Source organism: Xenopus laevis, chromosome 2L (assembly GCF_017654675.1).
Source record: "Xenopus laevis strain J_2021 chromosome 2L, Xenopus_laevis_v10.1, whole genome shotgun sequence".
In the NCBI taxonomy this organism is placed as follows: domain Eukaryota; kingdom Metazoa; phylum Chordata; class Amphibia; order Anura; family Pipidae; genus Xenopus; species Xenopus laevis.
Window position 1 is genome coordinate 49,303,574 of NC_054373.1, and position 27,954 is coordinate 49,331,527.

At 40.8% G+C, this 27,954-nt stretch overlaps 2 protein-coding genes and 1 long non-coding RNA gene across 14 annotated transcripts; 2 read left to right on the top strand and 1 right to left on the bottom strand.

Annotated features, from left to right (window-relative positions):
• Positions 1-2,385: 2,385 nt before the first annotated feature.
• On the bottom strand, positions 2,386-27,321 carry LOC121399905 (methylosome protein 50-like). 12 transcript variants are annotated; one of them, XR_005965331.1, is made up of 9 exons: positions 27,017-27,315; positions 26,623-26,879; positions 21,468-21,552; positions 20,910-20,962; positions 17,286-17,381; positions 6,748-6,871; positions 4,597-4,698; positions 3,021-3,092; positions 2,398-2,881 (listed from the first exon to the last, which is right to left on the bottom strand). XR_005965331.1 is itself a non-coding variant. In XM_041581861.1 (6 exons), exons 3-6 carry the CDS (start codon positions 21,270-21,272, stop codon positions 2,724-2,726), a joined length of 369 nt encoding a protein of 122 aa, XP_041437795.1. In that variant the 5' UTR covers positions 21,273-21,552; positions 26,623-26,879; positions 27,242-27,321; the 3' UTR covers positions 2,386-2,723. The 12 variants fall into 12 exon arrangements, 2 of the variants coding, with proteins under 2 accessions (XP_041437795.1, XP_041437794.1); XR_005965328.1 differs by having other exon boundaries at positions 2,404-2,881; positions 21,258-21,552; XR_005965333.1 differs by lacking the exon at positions 20,910-20,962 and having other exon boundaries at positions 2,399-2,881.
• LOC121399902 (protein kinase C delta type-like) lies at positions 16,447-19,928 on the top strand. The gene is made up of 5 exons (XM_041581857.1): positions 16,447-16,546; positions 16,885-17,052; positions 17,310-17,401; positions 18,831-18,893; positions 19,708-19,928. Exons 2-5 carry the CDS (start codon positions 16,888-16,890, stop codon positions 19,862-19,864), a joined length of 477 nt encoding a protein of 158 aa, XP_041437791.1. The 5' UTR covers positions 16,447-16,546; positions 16,885-16,887; the 3' UTR covers positions 19,865-19,928.
• Positions 21,505-23,651, top strand: LOC121399908. Its single transcript, XR_005965334.1, has 2 exons — positions 21,505-21,592; positions 22,272-23,651. It is a non-coding gene; the product is annotated as an uncharacterized LOC121399908 (long non-coding RNA).
• Positions 27,322-27,954: the final 633 nt, after the last annotated feature.

Below are 27,954 nucleotides of genomic sequence, written 5' to 3' on the forward strand. Positions count from 1 at the left end.
ACACTTTGGTTGCTTTAAAACAAGCTGTGTGCCTGTGTTAGTTGTATCTTATGCGTTGTTAAGAATAAGTTTATCTCAGAAAGCCATACATATTTTAAAAAAATGATTGTGATGAATTCAAAATTCATAAATGTGTTTCCTATCCAAACTGCAAGTTTTGCTTAACTTAGTGATGTTTATTAAATTTACAGCATCTTATCTCATACATGTTCTTAGGTACAAGGGCTCATTAACATCCTCTGAATGAAGCGCAAGGTAGGTGGTGGGTAGAGGACAAGCCAATGTGTTTCCCCCAGCCTGGCCCTCACTAATACAATGCTAAATAATGCAGTCTGATCTTGGCCTAACCTCTGAGATGGATGTCAGAACACATCATTTATAATACAATAATGAATGCACAATGAATATCCAGTATATATTTTTTTAAAGATTTTATTTTTGCATAATATTTCAATAAGAAACAAATACAGATATCCTGTATATTATGTCCTTATAGTTGAAGCTTAGAGATGTAATTTCGGTCAGAGGACAGTATTTTAACAAATGTAATGTATCCCCTGTTTAGCCTTGTGCTGTTTTTATGGTCACTGGCAGTGCCTGGCCAGGCCAACCGGGGTGCTCTAGACAACCTGGCTGGCCACGGCGCTCCCACCCTGTTGTGTGCACGCTTACTCCTCAGTAAGGGGACACTGGCTGGAATAGGGTTAGGCGACAGAAAAGGTACATGTTTTGCTCCCCCCCAAGCCTTGCACCCTAGGCACATACTTCTTCTGACTACTCCTAGTTGCCGCACTGGTCACTGGACTTCCTGGTGGCTTATAAAATCATTATTTTTTACCACAGGGCAGGGAGTACATTATCCCTATATAATATACAGCTTGTGCCATAATAAAGTGGCCAAACATTATAAATTTAGAACCACTTAACTAGTGTATTGAAATAATATATCCAGTTTAATCCTTTGCTTTTATGTTTCTGTTTCATGAAATTTTGGATGACACCTGTGCCCAGACATTCTATTGATACTTCTCTGATGTTATTGGGTTAGACATATGTTTATGTAGATAGTGTTAGTGAGCAAACGTGCTCCATGGCCCTTTATTCAAAAAATGTTGTTTTTTAAGGCCTACTTATTCAATGTATGGTAAGCCACATTCAATGTAGTTCAAATATATAACTTGACACACCAAAGTTAATTTAAAAACAGTGAAGTGTGCAAAGTACAGTTTTCAGACATCCCATGAGTTTTACCCATAGTGTAGCTTTTCCCCCCAAAATTCACAGTCATTGTGGTCGTCTCCTGCAATGGTGAATGATGCATAAAAATATGAAGGCTTTTAAACACCACATTTTAAAAACATTATAGGGCTATTATAGCCCAGGTGCCCAATGTGATATGCACACATTGGGCTGGGCATTGTAGAATAATTTAATGAACATAATCTACAATATTTTTTGTAATATAAAAAACTGCATCAATATAAATTTAATAACTAAGCACAATAAAATCTAGGGGATAGCAGATTTTGAATATGATATGGGACTGGCAGCTACTTTTGGCCAGTGTTGGGTTCCATATTGAAGTATAGAGACTAAAGTGATTTAAAGGAATATCACACTGTGTTATAACAGCAAGCATGTACATATTTTGAGTTATTTATTTAGCTTTTTATTCTGCAGTTTGCAATTTCAGGAATCTGGTTGCTAGGGTCCAAATCACCCTAGCAACCATGTACTGATCTGAATAAAAGACTGGAATATGAATAGGAGAGGGCCTGAATACAAAGAGGGGTAATAAAAAGTCACAATAACAATACATTTGTAGCCTTACAGGGCATTTGTATTTAGATGGGGTCAATGACCCCATTTAAAAGCTGGAAAGTGTCAGAAAAAATGGCAAATAATTAAAAAAAACTATAAAAGGGAAAAACTGAATTGAAAAGCTGTTTAGGATTAGGAATTCTATAACATAATAAAAGTTACCTTAAAGATGAACACCCCTTTAAGATCTCATTGCGCTCCCCCGGCAGCCCTGTACACTTCATACTGTTACTGCAAAAACCCCTATACATATTAACTTGTTCCAACCAAGCACCCCAGTATATAGCACACTATGTTCCACTAGCACCCCTTTAGATACAACATTTAACTCCTCCAATGTCTTGTAAATATTATACAAATAATTAAGAACACATTATATAAAAAAATGTATTCACAATTATACACAAAAAAGTCATTAGCCGGCCTACTGAAAACAATTATACAACCCTGTAGACAAACAATTTACATATACATACATATATATATATATATATATATATATATATATAAAATATATATATATAATATATATATATATATATAATACATATATCATACATACATACATATATATATATACATAAAGTATAAAAGGTAACATATTTTAAAACGTTATTGTGAATAAAATCATTTATAGAGGACCAATTATTTCTATTTACCTTTCCCTAATATGAAGAGAACTGGTTGCTAGTTGGTCCTTAGCTAAGCTCACTCCTATTTTGTTTACTTCCTTGTAAATGTCACACTGTGAATTCACAAGCACCCCTGTACATCACACTGTGAATTCCCCAGGACCCCTATACATGTCACACTGACCCCACACCCCTGTGCATATCACACTGCACCCCTTTGTACCCCTACATATCACGCTGGACCCTGTGCATTTCATCCTGTATTCCAACTTAAAGAATGACAACACAGACAGAAAAAAAAGCAAAATAAAGATGGTACATGTGAAATGAGTATGCCAGCCCTGTGATGCTTTGGGAGTGCACAGCTGAAGTTTGAGCAGAGTTTGGATTCTTCAGATTTACCAAGGATACATTCCCAGTTTTATCACCTAGCAGAAAAACGAAAAAAGTTTTGAACATTGGTACAATAGATATCATACTTAAGTTTTTCTTTTTTTAAGGTTACTTGAAGGAAATGTGTGCTTGGTATGCATTGCTTGAGAACAATAAATCGTTAGTTTAACGTACCACAAGCAAATGTATCATCCTTTTCTGGATGCCACGTCCCAGAGGTAGGAATGGTGTCGGAGGCACAGAAGTCTGAAAAGCATATTTTCTGTTATCTTAAGGGTTTTGTTATCTTAAAAGACCAGTAATAAAATATTTAAAGTTGGAATCTATCAATTCATCACTATTTATGGCAACAAATGTCTTATTTGATATTAGAAAAAAAAGATTTTCATGCAATGGCCCTGCAGAGTGCCATGACAGCATGGCTGATAACCCCTGATGAAGTCACACATATGTGACTAAGCGTGTAGGACAGGGCTAACGCACGAGCAAGCTGTGCAGGCCACGGATGCTTGGCGGTTCTGTAGAATATCCTACTTTTACGTTGCAGCTCAGGGGGAAGTTTAGAAAGCTGTATGGGCAGAATATTTGGATTAGGGACTGTGCAATTACACTGACTATACTGGTTAAACACTGCAAAATACATAAGCTGGATCCTTAGCTGAAATACATAAGATATCAATATCAGAGATAGTCCCTTTAATTTGGAATGATTCGTTTTGGAGGTGAACAACTGTTTAATATATAGCACATGTGTTTTTGAGACAGGATATTTTGTGGTAATTTCAGTAAAATTGTTATGGGAAAATTAATTAATTTGCCCAATTTTGTTCAGTTCAACTATTGATGGTTATTTTATTAGATACTGATTAAAAGTTACGTTTTAGCTATGTGCACTAAACCTCCTATATCTCGATATGTATGAATACCATTTGACCTCTGTTTCTCTTCCTGTGTAAGAAGTCTGTATTCTATACAGCTGTGTATAATTGTGTCTTTTTGTTCTATGTTGCTTGAATAATTGCAATGTAATTCTCCTACCGCACACCTGTAGTTCACCAATCCTGCAATTGGTGGTGCGTTCCTTCCGTTGACCCGGCCGGGTCCCTTAGCAACCAATGTGTATAAGAAAACGGATCCGCACACACGCTGATTAATGCAGTCAGGGAATATCCCCTTTTATTCAGCCACCAAACATCAACGTTTCGGGGGGGAACACCCAGGGGGAACACCCACCCTTCCTGATGAAGGGTGGGTGTTCCCCCCCGAAACGATGATGTTTGGTGGCTGAATAAAAGGGGATATTCCCCGACTGCATTAATCAGTGTGTGTGCGGATCTGTTTTCTTATACACATTGCTTGAATAGTTGCCCCATGACTACACAGATTTTTTTATAGAAAATGTAGTAGTACTATTTTTAAAGCAAATGCACAATATTTTTACCCATACAAGGAAACAGCATACTCGATTTAAATGCAAATAAAACACTTTCAGTCTTTGGTAGTACTATTCCTGTAAGCATAAATTAAAAGGGAACTAAAGTTTCATCTCAAAGGAATAAGAAACTTTTTAAAACAATCAAATTACTCTTCAAGATCCCTATCTCAGCAATTTGTTTCTCTTTATTCTGTCTTTGCACAGGAGTCCGATTTTGATGGACACTTTAGATCTAATAAATCATTGGGCAGGGGTCCTTAATATATTGATAATGGGTTGAGTGCAGATGACCTCTTGTATTTGTCCACTACCTACTTCAGCTGAAACATCAGGTCTCGCTCCTCTCTCGCAGCACAATCTGAGGGAACAGCACAAGCCCATCTCAATTATGTTTCACCATCTCCTGTACTTATGTACCTGAGAAGAAGAAGAAGTAGAATGTCTCAACGATAAAAGTGTGGTCCATTTATTCCTCTTATTATATGTTGTACTGTGCATCTTGCCTATAGTCATACATGTCTTATGCACATTCTCTGCTGCTTATATTAGCCACTATAAGTTATTTGTGGAGTGCAGTTATACACATACAAATGAAATTCATCTGATGCTTGCACATAACTTATGCTTGGCTTCATTCCCACTTGTATGTCAATCCACACCACTAGATACTTAGCAAGCATGCACCACTTTCTCTTTGGGTGTACTAATGACTCCAAGCAGTTAATCACTTCATAATGGCTTAGGGCTTTTTATAATTAATTGCAGTATACGTAAGTATATATGCAATCTCATGATAAATAATCTAGCAACAGTAAAACAGCAACAGAGAAGGGAACAAGCCCAATACAATTTGCTGTGTATTTCTGCCAACAAATATGAAGTGTTAAAGGTTCCAAACTACTTTCCCAAGCACTCACTGCAGTGCCATAAATGAAAGCTGCCTAAAAAGCCTGGCAGTTAGATGTCACAGTACTTAGACATTATTTTAGTAACTGGAAACCCTACTATTAAATAATGCTATGTAAATAGAGCCACCATAAGTTTGGACTTTTGTGAACAAATGGAATACAACATGCATAGTTAGTTACAGTAAGTGAAAATATTACGCTTTTTAAGTAAAGTAACTTTAGGACTTGGTAGGTAAGAATGGATTTGTTGAATATTCGATCGCATCTACCAGCAGGGGATGTACATATCCACAGTGCAGTAACACACAGAAATGACAAGGCACCATTTGAACAAACAAGTGGAAAGTTGTGCCTCACGCACTATTTTTTTAAACCAATTAGGCGGGGTGCATGAGGGTGTGACCACAAAATACAAAAGAGACTACAGAGTCCTCTGCACTCAACCCATTTATATATTTAGACAGCGACATTTTGTGCATACTGCTACTAAAAAAAATCCCTCCCTTTACAACACAAGGGATTGTTGTCCATATTGCAATATATTTAAGCTGGCCAACTCACGTCAACATCATCCCATATCTGCCAGTACCTACGCTTAATTTTCATCTGATTCATTAAGAATACTGTACAGCATCAGGACAGATGCTCAGTACACAAATGAGAATATTATTTAACAATTTCTGGGCCATACTCTGCCTGCTCATACTCCTTGTGTGTGTCATACTCCGCCTGCTATGCTGCCGGTTGTGCCAAGACTCCGCCTGCCCTATGCTCCTTGTGCGAGTGACAAACTGTGCCTGCCCTATGCTCCTTGTGTGTGCCATACTCTGCCTCCCCTATGCTCCCTGTGTGTGTGCCATACTCTGCCTGCCCTATGTTCCCTGTGTGTGCCATACTCTGCCTGCCCTATGCTCCCTGTGTGCACCATACTCTGCCTGGTAGGGTTTGTCTGGGGGTTTGTTAGCATTTAGAATTGTTGTTAAGGGCCCCTAAGTTGTTTATTTCTGTGTTGGGGTGCTATATTTTCCACAGGGGAGGAGGCATTTAGATTTAAGGGTATGTTTTGATATTGCTTCAATGTCTCACATATGAGGGATATCCCTGCAGTGAGCACCAACCATTTGTGTTTTTGGTGTGCTACCACCATTAATATGGATATGGTCTTAAAAGTTCTTGTTGGTGTGGTTTAAAATGGGAGTGGTCATCACTGGCTTTCATTATTGGCCCTCCACCATTTAGACCAGAAACCAAAAGAAGTTAGACAGCACTGCTCTAGACTATCTATACAGTTGATAGAACAGGGTGTGCCATGGGTTGACACTGACAGTGCATAGTTGCAAAATAAAACAACATACTAAATTGAATATACATACTTTTGCAAAACAGGCAAAACAGAGGGGCAGAGAAAAGCCTCCTAGTTTACACCCATTTTTACAGATGTCATGGTCAATGCAACTCCCCCACTTAAGCATACAAATTGGCCCTGCTGATAAGTATTTAGTTAGGGTACTTTTGTGCTGCTATTGTCATTTATTTTATCTGAAACTAGTCGTCTTACCTTCCTTTGACTTGCGCTCAGCCAACTGCCCAAGAAGTTTCTGGTTCTCTTCTGTGAGCTGCGACAGCTGATTCTGTAGAACATGCTCTTTCTTCTGAGCTTCAAGCAGCTGCTCCTGGAGATACTACACATGGGAGAAGGACAGTGAAGATAAAATGTGAGTTAAATTAATTTTATTATACCCATAAGAATTGAGAAGTCTAGAAAAGTATTCAAATGCACAAAAGCATTATACTCTGGGAGACTTATGGCAGTAGGCTGTGTGCAGAAGAATCAATACTAGTAACCCCACCAACTGCCATTTCTTTATTTAAAAGTATTTAAACTGTATTTTCTGTACAAACAGAATTACAGCATTGTTTGGAGTTCCTCCCAGCTGCATTGCAATGGGTTCAGTAGCACTGGGGACATGCCTAGGGGTTAATGATTAAATTTGGCCTTTGATATAATTGATATTGGCACTTGATATAATTAGTTACCAAATTACCCAGCACTAATTACAAGGTCACAGAACTATCTGGTTAAATATCTGGTTATAACTCAGTATCCCCCCCACACACCTGTTTCTACTGCATCCCCACCTTGCGTGCCTTATTAGAATTCTTCAGAAGGCAGTAGAACTGCATGAGATATTCACAGAAGCACACAGTCCACCGGCCTCTGCAAAAACTGTTCTAATAGGGCAGGAGAAGCAGCGGAGAACACAGTAAATAACCCATAGAGAATTTGCCTAGAGAATTTGCCAGCACATCGAATAAAGGCCATTATTATTACATTTATTTATAAAGCGCCAACTTATTCTGTAATGCTGTACATAAGGGTACATAATAGCTGACAAACTGATACACACTGATAGACAATAAGGGCTCTACATCTATAGAGGTGGGGATAAGTGAGACACAAGGTATAAAATATATGTAGCTGTGGGGGAACTATATGCTGATACAGAGGAACAGTTCTACCAAGTAATTTAGGGAGTGATGGTACAGGTATGGGATCCTTTATCCAGAACCAGTTATCCAGAAAGCTCTGAATTACTGAAAGGCCATCACCCTCATACTCAATTGTATCCAAATAACCCACATTTTCTTTTCAAAATAATTTCATTTTTCTCTGTAATAATAAAACAGTACCTTGTACTTGAACCCAAACTAAGATATAATTAATCCTTCTTGGAAGCAAACAAGCCTATTAGGATTATTTAATGTTTACATGATTTTCTAGTAGACTTAGGGTATGAAGATCCAAATTACAGAAAGGTCATTTATCCAAAATCCAGGTCCCAAACAAAACTGCAGTAAAAGCATTACGTGGTAATAGAAACGGGTCAGCCTGGTGAATGATTGGACAGTGAAGAATTTAAATAAACACCGCACTCCTTCATATTTTCCTAAGGAAATGCCAAATGCTTCTGTGGCTCTCACTCACTTCCCTGTGGAAAGAACTTTATTTGCATGAAGGGAAATGTCAGCACTGGGTTCATGTCAGAACACCCACAGCACCCGACTTCAAGTAAACTGGGGATGTAGGGTATCTAAATAAATCCTATATAACCCTCCATTTATCGGGTGTACTCCCCCAATTTGTGGCCTAATAAATGGCAAAGTGCCAGTGCCATTCTTATTTGCAATTAGAGTATAGTGATAGCCGACCAGATATCCAAGGAACTGCAGCACCCCTAAGGATTTAAAGTAAGGAATGCATGCGAGTAAGGAATGCCACATTCTAGAGAGTTTTAGCAAATCATTTTTATATTACAGGTATAGGATACATTATCCAGAACCCCGTTATCCAGAAAGTTCCCATCTCCCATAGACTCCGTTATAATTTAATAAATCACAGTTTTTAAAATGGATTTCCTTTACAGTACCTTGTACTTGATCCCAACTAAGATATAATTAATCCTTATTGGAGGCAAAACAACCCTATTGGGTTTATTTAATGTTTACATGAAATTTAGTAGCCTTATGCTAATCGAAATTATACGAAGAGCCCTATGTGAATAACTTCAGGTAGAGGTATGGGACCGGTTATCCAGAATGCTCAGGAACTGGGGGTTTCCGGATAATGGATCTTTCTGTAATTTGGATCTTCACCTTTCAGTTGACTTTTAGTATGTCATAGAATGGCTAATTCTAAGCAACATTTCAACTGGTCTTCATTATTTATTTTAAATAGTTTTTTAATTATTTGCCTTTTTCTTCTAACTCTTTCCGGCTTTCAAACAGGGGTCACTGACCCCATCCAAAAACAAATGCTTTGTATATCTACAAATGTATTGTTGTTTTTAGTTTTAATTGCTCATACTTTTATTCTGGTCCTCAACAATTTTGGTATCTTATTCAAATCAGGGCATGGTTGCTAGGTTAATTTGGATAGCAACCAGATAGCTTGAATAGCAATTTGGAGAGCTGTTGAATAAAAAGCTAAATAACACGAAAATCACAAATAAAAATGAAAAACAATTGCAAATTGTCTCAATATCATTCACTGCATCATACTAAAAGTTAACTCAAAGGTGACCAACCCCTTTAAATCTAGTAGAAAATCGTGAAACATTAAATAAACCCAATAGACTGGTTTTGCTTCAATTAGGATTCATTATAATTTAGTTAGGACCAAGTACTAGGTACTGTATTATTATTACAGAGGAAAAATAATTTGGATTATTTGGATAAAATGAAGTCTATGGGAGACGACCTTTCCGTAATTCGGAGCTTTCTAGATAACGGGGTTCCGGACAAAAGATCCCATGCCTGTACCAACTATTCCAGATAACAGATCTCATACTTGTACTATCCTTTTATGACTCTATTTTGGTGCTTGAGATGGATGCGAGGAAGGTCATATATATTATATAAAAGCACCCGAGCATTCTGGATAACAGGTCTCATACCTGTGTTTAATAGATAAACATATGCAAACACACAAGTTTACAAATACATAAACAATGAAAACTGGTTCCATTGTGTTACATGTAATTAATCCATAACTTAAAATACTCATTTATACTAATCCCCTTAAAAAAAAAAAGCTTTGGCACAGCGTGACCTATAGAAGGGACAAAATAAAACACTATGATAAGCTAGACAAACAACAGAAATGTTAGTAAGCAAGAAAGGAAAGTGAAACGGCAGGATGTGATACAGTAATATGGTATTACACAAGTGAGTTTCACTGATAAGGTAACCAATAGCATTTCTGTCACAAGATCTTAGTACAGCAAATAATTCCTATCCAATAACATGAACATGAAGTCAGGTAAATAGATGCCGTCTTGCACCTCCCTGAGGCAACGTTAAAATAAGGTTGGGGAAACAGATGTTAAATTGGGAGATTAGTCGCCAGGCGACAAATTTCGTCTTCTTCACGGCGACTAATCTCCCCGATCTGCCTTCCGCCAGCTAAAATGTAAATCGCCTGGGGGCAGGCACACGGAATGCTTCGGTTTCTGAAGTCGCCCGTAATTGCCTCAAGAGGACACTTCGGCCAACTTTGGAAAACAAAGTGCTCCGTGTGGCTGCAAACAAGCGATTTACATTTTAGCTGGCGGAAGGCAGATCGGAGAGATTAGTCGCCGCGAAGAAGAGGAGATTTGTCGCCTGGTGACTAATCTCCACGAATCTGCCCGTGTGACCAGACCCTAAGGCATTCAGCATTGCCTTCTGACAGGCATCCATCAAACTACATCCAACTTGTTCACTGCCAACCCAAATCCTTTTTTGTCTGTGCTGTGAGATAAAGTATTTTATCTTCCAAACCTAGAGCAGCTTCTGCTGACAATACTTCTAGAGCATGTTCACCTTTATATTATTTTTCTGTGTTTAATAAATAGATTTAAAGAGGTTGTTCACCTTTACATCAACTTTAAGTATGATGGAGAGACTGATATTTGAGACAATTTCATTTGTGGTTTTTGAGTTATTTGGCTTTTTATTCAGCAGCTCTCCAGTTTGCAATATCAGCAATCTGGTTGCTTTGGTCCAAGTTACCCTAGCAACCATGCCTTTATTTGAATAAGAGACTAGACTATGAATAGGATAGACCCTGAATAGAAGTAATAAAAAGTAGCACTAAAAATAGGAGTGGTGGTGAAATGAAGAAAATTAATAAAGATATACATCTCCTTGCCAACTGGTTACAATTATTTTGTACTTGTTAACAGGTGTGTAAGGGTTTAAGCAAGGGATGCAAAGCAAGAAAAAATAAGGCAAACAATACTGAGTGACATTTAATGAAAATATGATGTTTCACTAAAACAGGAATATCTTTCGATTGGGCTTTTCATTATTAAAGCCCTCATTCATCAGTAATGAGCTTCCATGCATGGGTAACACACCTGTTGCACAAGTACAACTGCACGACACAACAGCTTGTCTGGGCAGGACTCTGGGCTTTTCCTTTACATAAAGCCCTTCATGCTAGCGTCTCTTGCCAACGCCTGCCAAAAACACACGTCTAGTTTCGTGGGGCCCAACATACCAGAAAGCTACAAAAAGACACTGACGGAGCGGCATGTTGGCTTCCAGGGCTCTGTAGTTGCTTTCACTGAAGCACATGGTTTTGGAGAAGGAACAAATAGTAACAGATCCTGTGACAGACAAGGCTGAAAAGGAATAAGAGCTCCGTCGTGACTTAGGGATGATGTGAATGTAGAATTGCACTAGCTTGGCCCTACACTTCCTCATGCACAATGAGGCTAAATACAAACATTCCAGTATAAAGGCAAGAGGTACAAAGGCAGCAGTTAGGTACCAAAGCTGCCAGTGTTGTTATTAGGACTATACTCGTCTATAACATGATGTAAATGTGAGATGGGGGGGGGGGCTAGAAATGTACAGATTAAACAAGGAGCCAAGAGATGCACATTCTACCAGAGATCAGCTCAATCTGTCACAAATGGCCGCTGAGATTCTTTTCTATATGAGACTTCAGAGGCTGTTGGACACTACCAATACAGCCTAGGGGTGCCGGGAGTTGTACAGAGAAGCTGCCATACCCATACAGACACACTGACACTGACATACAGACTGACACACTCCTAGGGTGACAGACACACAGCCATTCACTCACCGCCGGCTCCTCTCTGCTGCTCAACTACAACCTGTGCACGGCTCTGATGAGCATCTCTTCCTCAGTGCAGCCCCGCTCCCTCCCGGAACCCCCCACGTAGCTTTCCAGCAACTCCAGGACACGGAGCACTTGCGGCACTACACCGGATACCGCCGCGTCCGGCCCATACTGCTCCGTGAGGGTCTGCAGTTCCGCGCCCAGACACACCGCCGCCATGTTGTACACTTGATCCTGCACCGACACGGACCCCGGGTTCTTCACCCATAGCGACTACTCCATCCCCTGCTCGGCGGCGCCACTTGTCTAGTCTCCAATCTTGCGGGCGGGGCTTCAGCTGTTATGTGACGCCCACCAATGGGGAAGCCGTAATCGTAGTACCGCCCCCTAATAGTTTTAGTCGCTCTCTGGGGTGGCAGCAGCGGCTCGTCCTCAATATGGTAAAGGGGCGGCGTCCTCATTATCAGAAGGGGCTCCATTGGGGCGCTCCAAACACCGGAAACAAAGGCTGGCCCCGGGCAGTGTGGGCGGAGACAGAGTGGAGGGGGATGTAGCGGTGGCTGTGGCCTGCTCTGCTGTCCTCCTCCTCCAGGCTTGAAGGGTGGGCACAAGACCCCCAAGGGTTGGCGACAAGCCGGGAGCCTAGAGCGCATTCACCCTGACAAGGATAAAGTCGCCCGGCCATTCTCGCGAGAGTTTCATACGCCCCGCTGCACTGACTGACACTTGTCTGAGGGGCAGAGCGAGGCCTCCTGCTGCCGCCGGCCTGGCAATGGCAAAAGTGCACATGGCTCTGAAATAACTTCACTGTATGTGCCAGACCCCAGTAGAGTTCCTACATTTTACTTTTATCTGGGGCTGTTTCATAAAAAGGTTAAGGGCTTGCAAAAGTAAATGTTTAATGACACAAGTTTCATCAATGCCTCCCTCCCAACAGTTTGGAAATAGAAAGAGGGGCACAAACATTGGTTGCGGTCCATTTCGACCACGCCCATTTTGTGGCCACACCCCCTAATTACCATGTTCATTTTACAAATGATGGCAGCTTATGAAAGTTTGAACACATTTCTGTACTTTGTAAGTGTGCTTGCTAATGAAGGCCAATTGCCCTTTAAACTGCAACTCACAGTTTCCTCAAGATATTAGACCTGTTTATCTTAAACTGTTACAATTGCTTCTTTACTTATCTAAAATTGTTACAAAAGTATTCAAGTGCACCTGCCACGTTTTCTGCCAATATCCAATTAGCTTTCAGAAACTTTATATCTTTTCCTGTCTGTTCAGTGCAGGAGATCAAAGAGAAAATCGGGAAATTTCGGTAACTATTGTGGGTTGAGCTGTCAAAATCGGGACTGTCTTCCCGGTACCACAAGTGAATGTGATAGGTGCTGGGCACTCCTGAGTGTGGCTATGAGCAGCCAGGCTTAGGCGTGTTTAGGCCATGGATAGGTTAGGCTAGCTAGAGGGAAGAATTAGTTCCTGGGCAGGGGGTCCCCTTTTTCACCCTTGAGACACATTCAAATGTAAAATAACCTGCATTGAGGCCCCTGGGAACAAGATAAGATGCACATTTGGATGCATATTGCCTCATTCCTGTAGCATTAGCTTATATTACAGGCCAACCTAATTTTTGCTTGATAATTTGTGATGACCCCTAAGCTTAGCTTCTCAACAGCTGCTCAGAGCCCACTGAGTACGTGAGTGGCGCAGACACCTTCCAAGATGGTGACCCCCTGTGACAAGTCTGAAGTCCTGGATCATTGCCGCTATTGATATGCTGAAACTTTATACTAGTGCAATAAGTTCAGTATATAAAATAAGGCCTTTTCAGCCATATTGATTTTAGGGTTTACTTCTCCTTTAAAGTCACTGACTAACTGAGAGTGATAGAGCTGAAAAACAGGAGGTAGTGTTCTGTTCTGTTACGTTATGTTACACATCCAGTCACTCCAGCCTTTATAGATGACATTTTTGGCTAACTAACTATATTGGAAACTTTGTTTATTTTGCAAAGTCTAATTACCCAGTTTTCATTTTTACACTGAACTGTTCCTTTGAGGCTGTTACAAAGTTGTGAGAAAAAGGAAAGAAAATAAATCCTATGTAATATTTTGTTTGTAATTATCCTTTGTATCATAGCAAAGGAAATGTTAAAAGAATCAACTGTAATAAAGTAATTTTAATACACATTATGGGTCCTCTGCTTTGTTTTGTCACTGCAAAATCACAATGACAAAAGTGCTAACTGGCAATACCTATAAGAATCTGTGACAGGTGGATAAGGTACCCCAAATGCATTAGAGCAAAAGCCACACATTTTTGTGCATAACCACATTACACACACACGTATTTTCAATGTTTTTATTTTTCCTAACGGGCAAGAACTCCAACCAGTTAAAGTATAAAATACTTTATTACCTGGTGCAGATAATCCCCCCTTTTTTCAAGTGAAGACATCATGATATAGCCCCAAATATTCAGCATGTTTTCTTTGGTACTGCGTGGTTTGGTACTACAGCAACAAAGCCAATGGATGAAATTTGGAAGGACGTATAGATAGGAGTATCCGACATGGGCACGGCTCATTATAAAGGCTGCATTTCCCAAGTTAGTGATGTCACTGAATGAGATGTATTTAACACATATTGTGATCTGCATTATCAAACATACCTTGTGTTTATTTAAAGGACAAGGAAAATGGGCAAATGCAAATGTTAGGCAACCCCCCTAGTGAATTAAATCTGAAATTCTCCGATTCTTCACCACCATTGAATGGTAACCAAGACAACTGCTAAGTAAGGTATGGGACCTGTTATTGAGAATGATTGGGACCTGGGGTTTTCCAGATAACAAATCTTTATTCTGAACTTGATGACTCCCAATCAACTTAAAACATTTGCTCTTAGTGAAGTTTTCCATCTCTGTAGTGCCATGGCAATGTCCTCAGCTCTCTAGTGCTTGCATGTCACTCCATGTTGCCTGCCCGCATGACACTGCTGGTGGTCACATGTCTCACCTAGTTCAGTTACCTGTTCAGTTGGTTCAGACCAACTGCCGTTTGGACAGTGAGGAGAGGAGACATGGAGTGAGAGAGGCGATAGATAAATGCGGATAATTTGCGATAGAGCTTAAATAAAAATAGAAAAACCAGTATAGGAGGAGAGATCAACATGGAGGTGAGGAAGAAGAGGAGTCTGAATTTGGAGGAGGAAGGACAAGTCAAGAAAAGGCGATGGAGTGATGGAGATGTAGGAGACAAGAAGAAAAGCCTGGTGAAAAAGAAAACCAGTGAAAATGGGGGCAGTAAAAGGAGAAGGAGAGAAAGGGAGTTGGAAGAGAAGAAGAAAAGCCCCAAAGAAAGGAAGACCAGTGGAGATAGGAGCAATAACAGAAGGAGTGATGGTGATTTAGAAGACAAGAAGAAAAGCCTGGCGAAAAAGAAGACCAGTGAAGATGGGGGCAGGAGAAGGAGTGAAGGACAGATAGAAGAGAGGAAAAGCCCCATACAAAGGATGAATTGTGGAGATTGGATCAATAATAGAAAGAGTCAAGGTGAGTTAGAAGACCAGAAGAAAAGTCTGGTGAAGAAGAAGACCAGTGAAGATGGGGGCAGTAAAAGGAGAAGGAGTGAAGGACAGTTAGAAGAGAAGAAGAAAAGCCCCATGGAAAGAAAGACCAGTGAAGATGGGAGAAATAAAAGGAGAAGGAGTGGAGATGAGTTAGAAGAGAAGAAGAAACCCCCCATGGAAAAGAAGACCCGTCAAGATGGGAGCAATAAAAACAAAAGGAGTGAATTAAAAGACAAGGAGAAAAGCCCCATAGAGAAGAGTGAAAAGTTAGAAAAAAAGAAAAGTCAGTTGGAAAAGACCAGTGAAGGTGTGAATAAGGATCAAAGATCAAGAAGTCCAGAGGATCCCTTAGAAGGTAAGAAAACGTAGTTGTAGCTTTTTTGTTTAATCTCTGCCCTAACTTGCTAGTAATAACAAGTGGCCCCATAGGATCTATTTGCACTAACTTGCTGGGATGTCTTTTTATAAGGATTCCTGCAATTAATATGTTTGCCTGATGTTTATAGCTTGCTGATTTACACAAGGTCTTGTTCTGATTAAAAATTTCCCATCTTTTTATTCATTCTTTCTTCTTCTTTTTTTAATCTTGGTATGAAACTAGGGCTGGTTTACTATAACATAGGGAAAATAAAAATAACCAGTGATGTTGCCAGTATCAACCAATCGGGGTGGTATTTTATAGTATAAGAAAAAAGTGATGCCAATGTCAACCAATCAGACCTGCTTTAATTTTCTACCTTGTATGTAACTGTTCAAATCTAATTACTGATTGATTCTTATGAACATCACTAGCACTAATGGTCTGCTGTGTCAATATGTCAGAAACACAGACTTCCAGCATTTCTCAATATTTAATCAAGGGTTTAAGTTTTCTGGGAGATGTATTCATGGGGGCCGCCTAGGGGAGGCACATAGGTGTAGGTGTCCCCTCTCCGCTTGTGCTGCCTTGTATTAAGGAGCCCTGCTTTGTGCTTGCTGATGGGTTTATTAATATATGCTATGTACAGGTTATTTGTAATACATGGTACTAATGGAGTTTTTTTCCCTAACAAGGTGGAAGCGCAGCGAAGAAACTCTGTGTGGATATCAGCAGACCTGTCCCCCTGGATATTAAGAACTACAGGTTTTATTCAGAGCTGGGAAAAGGAGGCTTTGGCCGGGTAAGTGAAGGACTTCCCATGATTTCTCTTGGTATAAATTCTAGGGAAGCAGAAAACATAGGAGAGAATAAAGTAGTTTAGTATTATTACTCACTGTTTTGAAAATACAGTTCTAAGAATATCAGTATAAAGCGGTGATATAGAACGTCGACATTTATATTGGGGAGGGAATCACTGGTTCTAACTAATTGGGGAGACTGAACCTCCAGAAATCTTCATTATTCTCCACCTATGGTGTAAAGTAAAAACAAATAACTTTTTCATTTTAGCCTCTCAGTGTTTAGCATTTACCTTTACCATACACCATGTCATTTTTAATATTTTCCCTTCATTATTAGGTGATGTTGGCTTCGTTTACCCCGAAGAAGAAACTGGTAGCAGTAAAGATCATGCAGAAAAATCCAGACAAGAACAACTTCAACATCATGATGAAGGAGGCCCGAGTGCTAACGGTCACTAGAGGATGCCCATTTTTATGCCATTCATATGCAGCTTTTCAATCAGAGGTAAATGATACTGTTATTAATTGCATATAATCTCTAGCATTTAAATTAACTTTTAGCATAATTAGACCAGTGTTAGACAAACTATGCGTTGGGGTCTTATTTGCTCCTCATACATGGCTGTTTCTATTTCTCCATGGAGCGCCAAGATGTTGCTTTGCACTTATTCACATTACCACTTCTATTCAGGCTGTTTTAACATTTTTGGGTGGGAGGCTGGATGTTCTATGTCTCACCTTCTTCTATTCTCTCTTTAACAGCTGGAAGCCTTCTTCGTCCTGGAGTATGCCAGCGGGAAATCTTTAATGCAAATGATTCTGCGCAAAGGAAATCTGCCAATGGCAAGAATCATGTAAGTGACATTAGGACCCATTTACAGTACATGGGATAGGGAGCAAACTGGAAAGAATAGCTGCAGCCCACCATGTTTTTCATACTTTTCTCACCGTCTACCTCTTGGCCCTTAATAGGTTTTTGTTCTCTGACAGCACTGTATTACTGAGGGACAAGCTTGAGTAGTGGTGTCCCCTTTCCTGCACCCTAACTTGTGTTTCATTCAGGTGCTCTAGTTAAGTGGGTGCAAGATGCAGCTGGGCCCTGTACCCTTGCATAGATAAGTACAGGGCTGCTTTCTACAGGAATAATATGAATTGTTATTACAGAGAAATTTGGGGTACATATTTACATATTCCAAAGGTCCATGTAGAGCTTATTCCTCTGTTTAAGCTGCCCACTTAATGAATTGTGTTCTTCTGTATATTGTCAGGCCCAGACTGGCAATCTTTAGATTCTGGCCAATGCCAAATGAGCTGCTAAAAGATGCCATAGACTTACAATATCACACCTCCCAGCCGCCCCAACCAATGGGCCATTGCAGAGGAATTGCATTAGAAAGTGTACTTTTTATACTGGGCTTGTTTCATACATTTCCATTTTTCATTTTTCTGGTTTAACACTTAGGGGCAAATTCACTAAGCTTCGTAGTTGCGCCAGCGTCCGCTTCGCCGCACTTCGCCAGGCATATTTTCGCCAGCGCTGCGCAAATTCACTAAACTCCAAAGTTGTGCTCAGGGGTAGCGTAAGGTTGCGAAGTTGCGCTAGCGTTAATTCGCCAAGAAAAGCGAAGTTACGCTAGCGATGGTTAATTTGCATACGGCGCCAAATTGAAGTTACATGGAGGTATAAGTAGCAGAACTACACAAGCCTGGGAGACCTTCAAAACAGCAAATAAAATTTTTATTTTGCCCTACACATGTGCCCACTGTATAGTTAAGTTGTCATGAGCTAGGAAATGTAGGGGGGAAGGAGGGGAGCCCCTACAATTTTTCGATCTTTTTCAGCCTATCACCGATAATAAAGAAAAAACGCCAGCGTTGTTTGGGACTTTTTAACTTTTTTTGAAGCAATCCCTATCTACTCTATTGCGCTTCGCCTGGTCTGAGGTGGCGAAGGAAGTCTGGCGTAAAAGTTAGCTTTCACAACAATGTGCACGTTAGTGAATTTGCGTAGTTACATCCGTTGCGCAAATTCGCCAGGCGTAAGGGTGCGAAGTAACACTAGCGAATTTACGCCAGCGTCCGTTACGAAAAGTAACGAAAATGCCCAATGCTGTCAAATTCAAGCTAGCGGTTAGGCGCTTCGGCGCTTAGTGAATTGGCCCCTTAGATATTTGCATCAGATGCCAGCACAGAGAACACTATGAGGCAACTCTATAGTTAACTGTAAAAATCCTATGTAATGAATGTGATATAGGAACAATGATGATTTTCTTTTTGTAAAAGGTTCTACACAGCGGAGATGGTGGTTGCCCTCCAGTTCCTGCATTCTAAGGGCATCATTCATCGGTGAGTAAATTCTCAGTGTATTGTGTTGTTTTTATGTGCTTTCTGACACATACATTCACTGTGTGACGATGGACTGTCACAACTACATGTGCTGTAGGCAAGCATTTCCCATAGTAGCTACTCATCTCTCCCAACTTAAATGAGCCAATACAAGAAAGCACTTACATAGTCAGACTGCAGGTGCTGTTAGAAGTCATGGGACCCCATAATACATAGTTAAGCCCAGGTTTTTATCCCACTGCCCGGTTGGCCCCTGTCGGAGTTGGGCAAATCCAACAAAGTAGAACATGGCCCCCAGTGACGGACTGGGACACCAGGGGCCCACCCAAAAACCTTAGACCTCAATCAACCTCTATTCTCCCAGTTTGTTTTCTTTACATACTATAATCTATTATTCCATCTATTTAGCCTCTTTGTTCTCATAGAATAGGGAATGGCCAGGAAATAGGCCAAAAGTTTAGCAGCATGAGGGCCCACTGACACCTGGGCCCACCGGGAGTTTTCCTGGTATCCCGGTGGGCCAGTCTGACACTGATGGCCTCAATTAAAAGAATATAGAATATTTTATACACATTCACACCATTCTGCTCAAACACGTCAACATCCCCACCCAAACACCATGAATTCCCTCTGCAGGTCCATTATCTTTTTTACTCTGTGAATTGTACCTTCACATTTCTTTGGGTTCTCTGTTGCCATGGGCCCCCTGCAGGATCCCCACTCTGATGGCAGCCTACTTATAAGGGCAGTGGAGGGCAATTTTGGTCCCAAGAACTGTTACCTAAGTAAATTGCTCCTAATGCTTATCCTACAGTGACCTGAAACCTGACAACGTGTTGGTGGACAGAGACGGCCATATCAAGATCTGTGACTTTGGCCTCGCCGCGGAGAACATCTTTGACCAGACAAGGACCAACGGAGTAACAGGAACCCCTGGATACCGCGCACCAGAGGTGACAACAAACATTTAAAATACAAACATAGGATCTAAAGGCATTGTTCACCTTTAAATTAACCTTTAGTCTCATGCAGAGAGTGATATTCTAAGACAATTTGCAATTGGTCTTCATTTTGAATGTTTTTTTAATTACTTAGCTGATAATACCACACATATTGGATCTAGGGTTGCCACCTTTTCTGGAAAAATATACCGGCGTTTCTATATATTTATCTTTTTTCCCTATTAATAACATTGGGATCAACCATTGTTTTTACCGGCCAAATGGCAAACCTAATTGGATCAGTGCTCATTTAATATAAATTAATATTAATACAGACGTTAAATGTAATCCATTTGCAATTTAATATGTTGCCGTGTTATTTTGTGTTCTGCAGGTACTGGCTCAAGTTCATGACTCATGTTTTCTCTGTAATCATTTTATTTAATAGGTTCTATCAAAGGCAGAGTATAACGCAGGCGTGGATTGGTGGTCCTTTGGGATTACCATGTACCAAATGGCCACGGGCAGCTTGCCATTTTCACCATCAGGCAGTATTTTAAGGCAATTCTATGCTATAAAGAAGAATAAGCCTTATTACCCATATTATATGAGCCAGGAAATGCTGGACCTCCTGCCAAAGGTAAATATCAGCGTAATATATATATTAATGCTAGGAGGTACATGACAAAGCACCTGCGATATTGAAATTCATGTCTCTCTTTAGCTTTTGGAGATGGACGAGAATCAGCGGATCGGTATCAATGGAAACATCAGGGAGCACGCTTTCTATAGCACAGTGAATTGGGAAGTGCTGGAGAACCGGAGAGTGAAGACCCCTTTCCAGCCAGGAATGGTAAATACATGTGCTATATATGATACATCCACCCACTTTCACACTGCAGAAAAATGCTGCTCTTTTTTACTCAACCACCACTTGGTAGGCCAGAGGTCTTCGGAGCTTTTGGGTTAAGGCTCCCACCATTGGGTTGGGCTTCATTTAGATATGAAAACATGTTGGTAAAAGGAACTTTCCCAAAGTTCTAGTAATATCCAAGACTGATAAAACGCAATTCACCTTCAGATTTCACCCAACCTGGACTTCAGCTTGGTCTCCACTTTGGTTAATCACTGTAACAAGGACAGATAATCATGTGTCCATAGTGAGGTTAATGGGTCCCTTATTTATTTATTGACAGTTACCTTTTTAAATAGCTCATTCATTGGCCTTCAGAAACTTTTTGTAATTTTATTTCCAAAATAAAGTCGTTGAGTTTTGGTGGATACTGATAGTCTGATTTTAATTTACCCTGCTTCTATTTTCTGGGTATTAATATCTGAATCCAGTAATCACTTTTTACAGATAATTCAAGCCACATATTAAGTTACAACTTATCTTGAGTGAAATGAAGTATGTAAGAAGCACCTTGTTTCCTTTCATATAGCCATCAGCAGATGACTTCACTGAGATCCCGCAGTCATTCTCCTCTCAAATTCGCAACGAGGAAACCAACTTGGCAGATTTCTCCAACGTGGATCCCAGCTGGAGTTGGCAGGAGTAAGGCAATGGTTCTAATATGGGAAAACAACAATACTGCCTGGACATAGCAACAACCTGGGCCAATTGACATCATACCCTCTATGGCAAGCTGCACGTCTCAACAACTCATCCACCTGCGTCTGCCATCAATGTCGCCACCGCACGGGATCCCTGGCTTTGACTTGGAGAAGAGAAAAAGAAAGAAAGGAAGAGTTAACATCGTGAGTATAAATGTTAGATGAAATGAGACAGTGTACAGTAATGTAAAAGATTAGGCTAGTTTTAGGTTTTTAGATAAAATGTTATACAATAGTTTATTGACAGGATAATAGATATTATATAACTATTGACAGACAAGCATCTAGAATAATGTAGAAAAGAAAACATATGCTCTTAAAGGAGAAATCAACCTGTCCTGAAAAAAAACCTGTACCCCCCACCCCAGGTAGACCCCCTCCCTCATCCCCCCAGGCTAACTACCCCCTGTGGAGATGCCCCATACTCCATACTTACCCCTTGCCGCAGATTATTCAAGGGAAGTTCCAAGCCTTCATCTTCTGCGTCCTCTGTAAGCTGACTGCGAGATCGGTATTTCTGTGCATGCGCAGTTGGAGCAGTTTGCCTGTTTATGCAACTGCGCATGCACGGAATTACAAGGAAATTGCCGATCTCGCAGTCAGCTTACTGAGGACGCAGAAGATGGACACGTGGAACTTCGCTGGAAGAATCTGTGGCGAGGGGTGAGTATGGAGTATGGGGCATCTCCCCGGGGGGGGGGTAGTTAGCCTGGGGGGAGGAGGGAGGGGGGTCTACCTGGGGTGGGGGGGTACAGGTTTTTTTTCAGGATAGGTTGAATTCTCCTTTTTTAAAAACTTTTTTTTTAAAACCATTTTCTTTTAGGGAAAGAAGGGCGGGTTATTACCACTCAGCAGTCGCTGAGCTCCGTAATGGTAAGTAGTGGTAAGTATACCCCCTGGAGACCTGATTATTTAGGGTTTTTTGTTACCACCTTACCAGTATATGTGTGTGTTTATGTGCGTGTGTTTATGTGTGTGTCCATGTGTCCGTGGTGTCCGTGTGTGTGTCCGTGTGTGTGTGTATGTGCATCAGTTGAATTAGCTATTTGCAATGCTCACCCATTCTTTGAACAGGAGAACACTGAATTCCCTTTTGGAATCTGCAAGCATTTCTGTATTGGAAATGACCTGTTCTCCCTTTCAAGGAATCAGTCACTAGTATCAGGTTATTTTTATAACCTGGTGCTTCATTAATGGCATGCCAATACGGGAGCAATGGAATTGAACCTGTACACTCCCTATGTGGCATTGTATTTCCTTTACAAGGCTACTGTCGATCCAGGGACATGTCCGATTGCCATTTTGGAGTCAGGAAGGAATTTTTTCCCCCTTCTGAGGCAGATTGGAGACCGCCTCAGAAGGGGTTTTTTTGCCTTCCTCTGGATCATCTAAATTTATTTAATTGCAAATAATTGGCCTTTAAAAAATAAATATAACTAAAAGACAAACCCCCCGAAACGGAAAAGGCATGCCAAAAGCTAAATTTAAATAGGGATGTCCAAGCTTGACTTTATTAACCAGTAGTTAGAGGGGAGCAGGGTTCTTGGGGAGGCTACTAAAGGAAGAACTTATTTATGACTGTATAGTACACTTCCTTTTGGGGTTATGTTAAACCTCCCTTTATCTTCTTTATTATCATCACCACCTGTGTATAGGAGAGGACGAAAGGATAAAAATCAACTGCAGTCAAGTACAGCAATAATTGTAGCATGTGTGATATTCTGTGTAGGAATGTTGTATGGTTGTGTGAGACGTGTGTGTGAATGTGAATATTGTTTTTTTTTATATCAAGTCCAAAACACCCAGGTCCATATTTTAAATAAATTGCAGGTCAGCTCAGGTATTAGGGGGGGGGGGAAGGTACAGACTGGGCAGAGGTGTATGACCCAAAATGCCAACTAGGAACAACCCTATTCTTCCCATAGTTTTAGTCATATGTGGTCAGCTAAATAGGTCCATCATGATTCCTGCATGAGTATATATATCATCTAAAACTAAAAATCTAATCTTTAAATTAAATCTAAATAGCCAGTGTGTGATTAAAAGCCATTTATGTGTGTGTGTGACTAGTCAGATACCTCTCAGTATTTGCTGAAGAGGAAAGGTCCCATGACAGTTTATGTCACTCCATGCGGGACCAGAGAGGGAACTATTGCAGCAAGTGATAGGGTGAGCCGTTTGCTGCAATAGATGTGTGAATGGACAGTAACAAGAGTTGAAGCCTTGACGTGGCGTTACTGCTCACATGGGTAACCATGTGCCAATTCAACCACTTGTGAGACTTGATTCTAACATGTAATTATTTATAGTATACAAAGTGCCTTCACCTCCTACTACTTAATATTTTGTAGCACTGCCTTTTGCAACAACAGGATCTTTAAGTATTTTGGGGTAAGTATATTCCAGCTTTGTGAACTGTTCATGAGTGATTCTCATCTATTCTTTTCAGTTTTCATTGTGGAAAATTATTCCATATTATAGAATGGAAGTATTATCCCAACTGTCGGACACTAATAACTATGGGAAACTTACCTATGATCCCACAGAAAAATTCAAAGGGGAACTTGTAACTTTAACTAATATGGGCATAACACAAGGCTGGCTGTCAAAGGAATTGGAGCGCTATTGCATACCTGGGAGCCCACAGTGCCTGTCATGTACACATTGCCCAAAATACATAAAAATCCAAAAGACCACCAGGGAGACCAATAATATCGTCCACTGGATCTGTAAATGAAAAGGAAGCACAGTACCTGGATATGTTACCACAACCTTTGCATAACCTGCAGCAGCAGCTATTTGAAAGACACAACAGATTTTCTTAAGGTAGTGGGGAGCATTGGTTTGCCAGTAGATAATTTAATATTGGCCACTAAGCTCAAGTTCAAAGCTTATACACTTGCATACCTCATGTGGCCGGGTTGCAGGCAGTACGCAAGCTACTTACGAATAACGCCACATATATCGGCCCACCCATAGAATATGTCATACAGCTGCTAGACTTTGTGCTAACTAACAATTATTTCAAATTCGAGACCCAATTCTATATACAGCGGGCTGGCCACTGCCATGGGCTCGAAAGTGGCACCAGTGTATGCCAATGCATTCATGAGCGATTACGAAAATGAACACATTTATGGGTCATGAGCTTTTCAAAAAAATACGGTAGCTTTTACATGGACAGGGACGGCAAGTCAGTTAGAAGAATATGTTAATGGTCTAAATTCTCTAAACTCACCAGTGAGACTGACATTGAACTACAACTCACAACAAATAAACTTCTTAGATGTCCAGGTTTACAAGCAAGGTGGGGATTTGCAGACACGCATATACACGAAGGCCACAGATAGAAATACCCTACTGCATTATAGAAGCAATCACCCCAGACACCTCCTCGATTCACTCCCCAAATCGCAAATGATGCCTGTCATCAGAATTGATAGTGACCCAATTACAATGTAAAGAGGACTTGATGAGGATGGGGAAAAAGTTCCTAGAAAGAGGATATCCGGCCAGAATAATTAAAGACACCACAGAGAATGGTAATGGCCATGTCACGGGAACAATTGCTTCAATGCACTACTGTTGCTGCACATGCACCAAATGGGGGCAATAATGATATATATATGTAAGCAAGTATAATCCCCATAGCAAAGCCACAAAAGAGGCTGTACTCAGACATTGGGAGATAGTGGCCAAAGATGATGCGCTAACCCCAAAATTTCCCAATAGACCGAAATCTAGCTACTCCAGGAATACTAACCTTAAAGAGCACCTAAGCCCCACCGATCCAGTAGGAAAGTATACACTACCTAGGCCCAACACTTTCCACCCCCCCCCAGGTGTGTATAAATGCACAGGCTGTGTGGTGTGCAATACTCTAATACTGGGAAAGAGTTCAGGCACCCAAGAACTGGGAAAAAGAATGAAATCAAGTACAGGTTAACGTGCACCTCCACAACGGTGATATATGTCATCAAGTGCCCATGTGGCCTAATTTACTGTGTAAAACCATTAGGCAATTAAAAGAGAGAGTTAACATGCACAGGGCCAGCATCAGGGCAGCATTGGACACTGAGAGAAAGGTTGATGCAAACAAACAGGACATAGCACAGCAACCTGTAGCGAAACACTGGAAAGAAGCGAGGCATGATCCATCTACGTTCAAATGTATGCCAATCGATCATGTACGAAACCACCCAGGGGTGGTGACATTGATAACATTGAGACGAGAAGCCTTTTGGATACATGAACTCGACTGTGTCATGCCCAAGGGACTTAACGGGCATTCAAATTTTATTAAATTGTTTTCTAAACTAAAGCTCTTTGTAAGTTAATACCAACGGAAAACTAATCTGTATCTTTTACTCCATAGGGGGAGAGTATATACAAAATATCTACACACAATGTGAATGTTCTTCGGTATCTTAAGTAACGTTTTCTTTTTACTTTTACAAGAACAAAGTAACAGACTTTGCACTGGAGCACACCACTGACACCCGATGGTGGAACAATGGAATGACACTTGCACAAAAAGTAAAGAAACTATTTTGGAAAACAAACAACTGTATAAGGACTAATGATGTCATCATGCTGTGTTATAAATAAAAGCACTTGATTCATCTTAATAAGAGTGTGCTGATCCCTTCATTCATTTATATATATATATAATATATATATATATATATTATATATATATATATATAACATAAGGGTAACAGGGCTGAGAGGCCTGGACTGGCAATCTATGGGTTCTGGCAAATGCCAGAGGGGCTGCTGTGAAATGCCATAGAAAGTCACAACTTAGTGGGCTGGTGGGGGCTATTTGGGCCTGTTTGTGGGTGTTTGGGCCTCTGTGTACCTCTAATGGCAGGGCCTATTTTGATTCTCAGTCCAGACCTAGCTGAGAGGTGGGTAACAGGATTTACAGCACAGCTCCTGCAGATCTTAACCAGAGAGCACTGTGCTTATTGCTGCTTGGAGGCTGCACAACAAGCTCTGACCCTCAGGAGGGTGTTTAACTTGAAAACTTGGAACTGTTCGGGGATAAATGTATTGTCCTTTAATACTGGAGGGCATTGCAGGAAAATCATTGTAATAAAGTTTCTAACAAAAGTGTCACTATAATGAATATGATGTGTTGTAGGCACTTTTGTTCAGCTCTGTCCACTTACCAGTTTCATTTTTATTGCAGTTAAACATTCACATTCATACATGTCCCGGGAGACACTGGACTTTTCCAGTTCAGGTATGTAATTGTCCAGGATTTCCACTTCTTGTACAGGACTGGCTGCACTCAAGTGTTACTTTCACTTCACTCCTGGAACTTTTTCATTGTGTGGCATTGGCATTACAGAAATAAATGACACGTCTTTGCTTCCATGTGGAATGGACGGCTACAGGCAAAAACAAGCCATCAGCAATGCCAGAACTGCAAATGAAAGAAAAAGATAGAATAAAAATAGTAATGATACAGTGTGATTTTCATTCTTCATAATAACAGCAGAAAACAAGATATTTTAGGGGAAAAAACACTCAAATAAAAAAAAAAACCCAATAGAGACTTACCTAGATATAGGCAGGCTGGAGGTGCTGGAGGGAATTATGTGGCCCAAAATGACATGGGAAAATGGCTTGAGGTGTCAGACCAGGTACAGTTTCCGGTGTGGGGGTAATTTCAGATGCAAAGCGTACAAAATTGCTGTAAACTGGATAAATATGTGCGGCTAGATCAGTGACACCACCTCTACCACACGCAGCAAGCTCACAGTCTCCGGAACTAGCAGAACCCACCCTGCTAGAAGTCCTCCAAGCAATTCGCTATACCAGAATTGCAGTGGAGGTGAAGATCAACACCATGGTGGAGGAGGTAAGGTAGACTTGTCGTTGCTTCGTCAAGACCTCCAAAAGGCGCGAGCGGGGCGCAGAATCCGATCGGAGGATTTCTGACTTGGAGATAAGTCAAGAGAGATCCCCGAGTCCATCACGGATCTCCAAAATCGACTGCAGCAATGCAGGGCCAGAGCGGATGATCTAGAAGGGAGACAGAACAATATCAGGATAGTTGGCATTCCGGAAGGGCAGGAGGGCACTGCTCCAGAGCTGTTTCTGGAAAAACTAATCAGAGACGACGTAGGCAATGGGCACCTATCCCAGCTATTCCTAGTGGAACGTTCACACAGAATACCAGCGAGGAAATCCCCCCTGGGGGTCTCACCACACACCATGATTGCTGAAATCCTGAACTACAGAGACAGGGACACTATTATGAGACAAATGCGACTCAAAGGGACCTGGTGCTGGAGATACAAAGCTCATGTTCTATCCAGACTACACCTTAGAGGTTCAATGTCAGAGAGCAGAATTCACCAAAGTAAGAAAGAGACTGCATGACAAGGGTATACAGTATTCCACCATATGCCTGGCAAAGCTTCGCCTTATTGATGGGAACAGCACAAGATTTTTCTCTACTCCCCAAGAAGCCATGGACAGGCTTAAAAGACGCT

What these genes read in the sequence shown, in the direction of transcription:
- LOC121399905 (XM_041581861.1), bottom strand. An exon ending in TGAGCGCAAGTCAAAGGAAG is followed by an intron (nt 3,093 to 6,747) that starts GTAAGACGACTA and finishes TATGCTTTTCAG; the next exon opens with ACTTCTGTGCCTCCGACACC. An exon ending in GGATGATACATTTGCTTGTG is followed by an intron (nt 2,882 to 3,020) that starts GTACGTTAAACT and finishes TTTTTCTGCTAG; the next exon opens with GTGATAAAACTGGGAATGTA.
- LOC121399902 (XM_041581857.1), top strand. Translation starts at nt 16,888, where the DNA reads ATGTTGGCTTCGTTTACCCCGAAGAAGAAACTGGTAGCAGTAAAGATC. An exon ending in ATGCAGCTTTTCAATCAGAG is followed by an intron (nt 17,053 to 17,309) that starts GTAAATGATACT and finishes TCTCTTTAACAG; the next exon opens with CTGGAAGCCTTCTTCGTCCT. An exon ending in TCTAAGGGCATCATTCATCG is followed by an intron (nt 18,894 to 19,707) that starts GTGAGTAAATTC and finishes CTTATCCTACAG; the next exon opens with TGACCTGAAACCTGACAACG.